This window comes from Pteropus vampyrus, unplaced genomic scaffold (assembly GCF_000151845.1).
Source record: "Pteropus vampyrus isolate Shadow unplaced genomic scaffold, Pvam_2.0 Scaffold150, whole genome shotgun sequence".
In the NCBI taxonomy this organism is placed as follows: Eukaryota; Metazoa; Chordata; class Mammalia; order Chiroptera; family Pteropodidae; genus Pteropus; species Pteropus vampyrus.
In genome coordinates this window covers 2,440,482-2,445,942 of record NW_011888931.1, presented here as the reverse complement: position 1 = coordinate 2,445,942, position 5,461 = coordinate 2,440,482, and the positions used below count along the sequence as shown (strand labels likewise).

Here is a 5,461-nt window from a genome sequence, read left to right as displayed (position 1 = left end):
GTTTAGCTTTGCCTCTGTTTCTCCATGAAGAGAAATTAATAATTTTAGAAATTTCTAGGCAGATGCAGAAAATGATACTGGATGAAAATACGGATGAATATGAGGTTTGGTATCATAAGCAGTCATCAGAAATTTTACTCCACCTCCATCTCAGCAAGGTCGTTATATTTGGGGAAGACACATCACTTCAAGAAAGGAAGTGTTCGTGGAAAGCTAGTATCTAGTAAGGGGTGAAGCTCTTGATCCTACTCCCATTTTAAATAATTCAGTGGGGGCTCCACCACCCAACACATTCCTCCTCTTGTGACCCATTGTCATTCATCCCCTTCCTGCTCATAAGTTGACACCAGACTTTTAGGAGGCCCCATGGAACAGTGGTGGAGGATCCCAGAAAAACATCGCATTTGTGATATAAGACTGATATTTTTGAAGTGATGAGCCCACATTTGGAAAAGTGTCAAGAAAATAAATAGAAGAAAGATAAGATGCTAATTCCTCTCCTTTCCCTAAAGCCTCAAACAATAAATCTTGAAGTTGTCCATGCAGACTCATGTATATTTCATCTCTGGCTGGAATCAGGTGTCTGTTTCTGCATATGTAGGGAATACCTGACTCTTTGTATTCTTTCCTTTCTATTCACAAAGTTAATGGGAATCCTAGAAATATATTGTCCTCTGTGGTTTTTAGGTGGATGGTTCTTTCCTGATCCTAAGAACATAAGCATTTACTTGGGAGTAACGGTGTAGAAAGCGTTAAGGAAAGAGCCTCCACTCACTCTTTCCCTGTGCTGTATCCTCTCTGTATTTCGATTTTCTTTGATGCTGATTCTGAATGATTAAAAGTGATAGGAACCATCGAGGTAAGGCTGCTGTATTTCGAGGTTAGGCTGCTGTATTTAAAAGTGATAGGAACCATCGAGGTAAGGCTACTGTATTTCGATTTTCTTTGATGCTGATTCTGAATGATTAAAAGCGATAGGAACCATCGAGGTAAGGCTGCTCACAATCGTGGCTGGCAGATTATTGGCGACAGACTTAAACTCAGGATGAAGCAAGGCTGTCTGACCTGGTCTTTCAATCTTTGACAGGTTCTGTCTCCAACAGGCTCGGGGATGAAGGCTGCCAGCATCTTGGCCCTGATTGGCTGCCTGGCCACAGTCACTGAGCCCAAAGTCTACACTCGCTGTAAACTGGCAAAAATATTTTCGAGGGCTGGCCTGGACAACTACAGGGGCTTCAGCCTTGGAAACTGTGAGATTTCTCCCATCTTGTTCTTTCTACCTTGGATGTCTCCCCCACATTCACTCTTCTTCCCAACTTTTCCACGTTCTATCTCACCAGGAATGATTGCTAGGTGTTCAAATATTCTCCTGAACTGCTTACTGCTCTCTGGGGCTTCTCAGCTCCTTCCCTGCCCCTCCTGTTCCCACTCCTGGTGTCTTGTACTAATGACACCAGCCAGGGAGCAAGAAAACAATGCCACCCTTGCTGGCATTGTGGAGGATGAACCTGACTTTTAGTTTAGTCCCGGCTCGGCCACTGACTAGATGTGAAGCTCAGGCATGCCAACCCTGCCTGTCATGTGCCCCATGAGTGAGCTACCTGCCTGGACCTGCTCCAAGGTTTATTAGGAGCACAGCATTATTGTAGCACATATAAGGGAACTCACCCCTAAGAATAGGTTGGAGGAAAAAAATGCATTTCTATTTCTGACTTTTCCCCATCTAGGGATCTGCATGGCGTACTATGAGAGCCATTACAACACCACAGCTGAGACTGTCCTGAAGGATGGGAGCATTGACTACGGCATTTTTCAAATAAACAGTTATACGTGGTGCAGAAATGCAAAGCTACAAGAGAAGAACCACTGTCATGTTGCCTGCTCAGGTACGATTTCAATTTTCATCCTTGTGGACAAAGGCAAGAATTCCAATAATGGGATATCCACCTTTTTTCTGCTTTAACTAAAATTTAGAGTTCAAATAAGCAAGTAGGTCTATATCAGGCTAGTAAATTATTCCACAGTTCCCAAAGGTAGTACTCTGGATCCTGTGGCCTACTTGCTCAAAGATGACTTACTCTTTCTAAGATGCTTTTTATGAAGCCCACCATGAAAACAAGAGGATGGGCAAGTGACTTTACTACCCTTTCATGCATAGAGATATTAAATATCTTTAATAAGAAGGAGATATCTGTTTGCCCACTAATTTCCATAAGCAATTCAATCAAAAGATGCAATTTATGTTTCTTCATACAGAATGAGACAAATAAATACACTTTATGTAGCATTTTTTAAACAATAGAAATAAAGCTAGAATTCACTGCCAAATCTTCTACTTCAATCATTTAAGAAAATATAGGTGTGCACAGAACTGAGGATAGCAAAATACAACAGACATGAATTCTGGCATTAGGGAAGAGAATACGTGTTATATGAAGTTAAACAAATGTCTGTACACAGATTTGGGTTGAATGTTGTGGACTTCAGAGGGAACAGGTATAATTAAGAAAATCATGGGAAGTTTTGTAGGCACAGTGATATATTTGATCTAAGACTTGGAAGATAGTTAAGATTTGGATATTCAGAGCTGAAGAGGAGTCATTCTAGACAAGGGAAACAACAAAAGCAAAGAGGTACATGTAGGGATGTGTGGGGCATGGACAGGGAAATGTGAGAAATTTATCTGGAACAAAGGGTACATAAAGACAGAAAATAGGACATGTGATTGGAAAGGCTGATTACTTTCTGATCACGAAGGATCCTGGAAGCAAGACTAAAATGTATGTACTGATTTCCACCTGAAATAGGAAATCAACAGCGATTAGTTGATTAATCGCTGTTTTAGAAAGATTAATCTGCAAGCACAGTATAAGAGAAATTAAAGAAGGGACCATTAAATGCCACTGCAATTGTTGAGGTGAGAAATCACAAGATCTGACAGTTATGGCTGGTGGTGTGGAGAAGGGACTGATGCAAGAGGTATTCAACAGCAAAAGGGCAGAGCTAGGTAAATAATGAGTGTCTCGTTTGCCTCCCCTCTAGAATGTAAGCTTTATGAGAGCAGAAGTTTTATCTGATTTGTTAATTAATGTATCCTCATTGCCTAGAATGATGCCTGGCCATTGTTGGAGCTCAATAAATATTGATGAAATAAATGAACGGAGGGAGTAAGGAGCAAGGATGAAATCAAAGAGTCATAAAATATCCTATGACAAATTCCTTAGGAGCAGGAAATGAACTTTAAATTTCCCTTTGATTCATACAAGATGATTAGTAGCTGTTTTTGAATGTATGAATTATTGAATAACATGTTAATTTATCTAGTAAATTGTTCCTAGCCGTACATTAATTCAGAATGCTCACTACCTCCAGAGGTAGATCACCTAGTAATTGGTCAGCCCTTAATTTAGAATACTCTTTTGTTGGACCAAAATTTACCTTCTTATAGCTTTCTTCCATTAATCATAGTTTTTCCTATGATTAAACTTATTAAACATTTGACAACGATTAGTGAATATTTCTCATCTTATATTTCTTATCTTCTGGGCTAAATTTTCATTATCTTCACCTTCCTGCAGACATGACTTTTAAACCCTACTCATCCTGATCAGTCTCAGTAGCATTCCTTAAGAGTTCGCCAATGGAGTCTTCCAGTTAAACATGGCGATTGGGCATGTGCATTACTTCCCATGGTAGGTCTCATAACGCCCCCCACACCAGAATATCCATTCATTCCCTAATCCCCAAGACCTGTGAATATGTTACTTTATAAGGTCAAAGGGACTTTGCAAATGTGACGAAGGGTACTGACCTTGAGAGGGGGAAGATTATTCTGCGTTATCTGGGTGAACCCAAACTAATTACATGAGTCCTTAAAACTGGAGAATTTTTTTCCAGTTGTGATAGCATAAGGAGGAAGAAAAATTCAAAATCTAAGGTACTCAACCCACCATTGCTAACTTTTGAAGATGAGAGAAGAGGCCACAAGTCACAGGATTTGGTGGGGGGAGGGGAGCGTCTATAGAAGCTGGGAATAACCTCAGATGACACCCACAAAGGAAGCAGGGACCTCAGTCCTACAACCTCAAGGAACTGAATTCTGCCAAAATCCAAATAAGCAAAAAATTGAATCTTCCCCTAGAGAGCCCAGAAAAAAAAACAGCCTTGCCAAGTGCACACACATTGAGGACTGTCGTGTCTTCTTCATGAATTAACCTTTTTATCATTAGAGTCACTGTCCCTGTTTAACTCTGGTAATATTTCTTTAGGAAATATTTAAAAAGTCCATAAATTGACTTTTTCTGATAGTAATATAATCACTCAACTTTCTTTACCTGATACATTTTTCCCATTCTTTTACTTATAATCTATCTATATCTTTATATTTACAGTGAGCTTCTTATAGACAGCATGTTGTTAGGTATTACTTTATATCCAGCCCAATAATCTCTGCTTTTCAATAGGAATATTTAGACCAGGGGGTCAGCAAACATTGTCTCAAAGGGCCTGATAGCAAATATTTTAGGCTTTTTGGGCCATATGCTGTTTCTATTATAACTATTCAACTTTCCATGTAGGACAAAACCAGTCATGGACAATATGTAAATGAATAAGCATGGCTATGTTCCAATAAAACTTTATTTATAAAAATAGAGGGTAGGCCTGCAGGCCATAGTTTGCCGAACCTTGGTTTAGACCCTTTATATTTAATGTAATTAAAATCCACCATGTTGTGATTTGTTCTCTATTTGTGCCAACTATTCTTGGTTCATTTTCTCTGTCTTCTTTTGAATAAATTGGATATTTTTCAGTATTCTCTTTTATTTCCTCCATTGGCTTATTAGCTATAATTCTGTTCTAACATGTATCATTATCTTATTACATTCCATCTTCAAATAATATTCTACCACTTCACATATATAAATTTTATAACAGTATGCTTCTATTTACTCATCTTATCTTTCGTAATATGTTGTCATGTATTTTACTTCAACCTATTATACACCTCAAATGCGTTTTTATTATATTTGCCTTAAACAATTATCTCTTAAAAATTTAAATGAGGAAGGGGATCTTTATATTTACCATATATTTACCATTTTCAGCATTCTTCATTCCTCTGGTGGATTCATTTGGGCAGGCAGTTAAGTGACAGCATTTTCCTTCAGCCCAAAGAACTTCCTTCAATGTTTTTTTCAAGTGGAGTCTACTGATAGGCATTCTCTTACGATTTTTTTTTTTATCTCAAAATGTCTATGTTTCATTTTCTTTTTTGAGGACTATAGTCTCTCCGTATAACTTCTAGGCTGACAAATGTTTTCCTCTCAATTTGTTAAAGATATTCCATTGTTTTCTGCTTGACTTGTTTATTATGAGAAATCAGTGATTTTCTTATCTGTGTTCACTGTATGCAATGTGTCCTTTTTTCTCTGGCTGTTTTTAAGATTTCCTTTTTATCACC

General features: G+C 38.3%; 1 protein-coding gene across 1 annotated transcript in view; it reads left to right on the top strand.

The window, feature by feature from the left end:
* Positions 1-1,094: 1,094 nt before the first annotated feature.
* LOC105298318 (lysozyme-like protein 1) overlaps positions 1,095-5,461 on the top strand; it is a 12,210-nt gene continuing 7,843 nt past the window's right edge. Inside the window, exons 1-2 of the mRNA XM_011369496.1 lie at positions 1,095-1,250; positions 1,728-1,886. Coding sequence (XP_011367798.1) covers positions 1,112-1,250; positions 1,728-1,886 — 298 coding nt within the window. The 5' untranslated portion in view covers positions 1,095-1,111. The remainder of the gene's footprint in view (positions 1,251-1,727; positions 1,887-5,461) is intronic.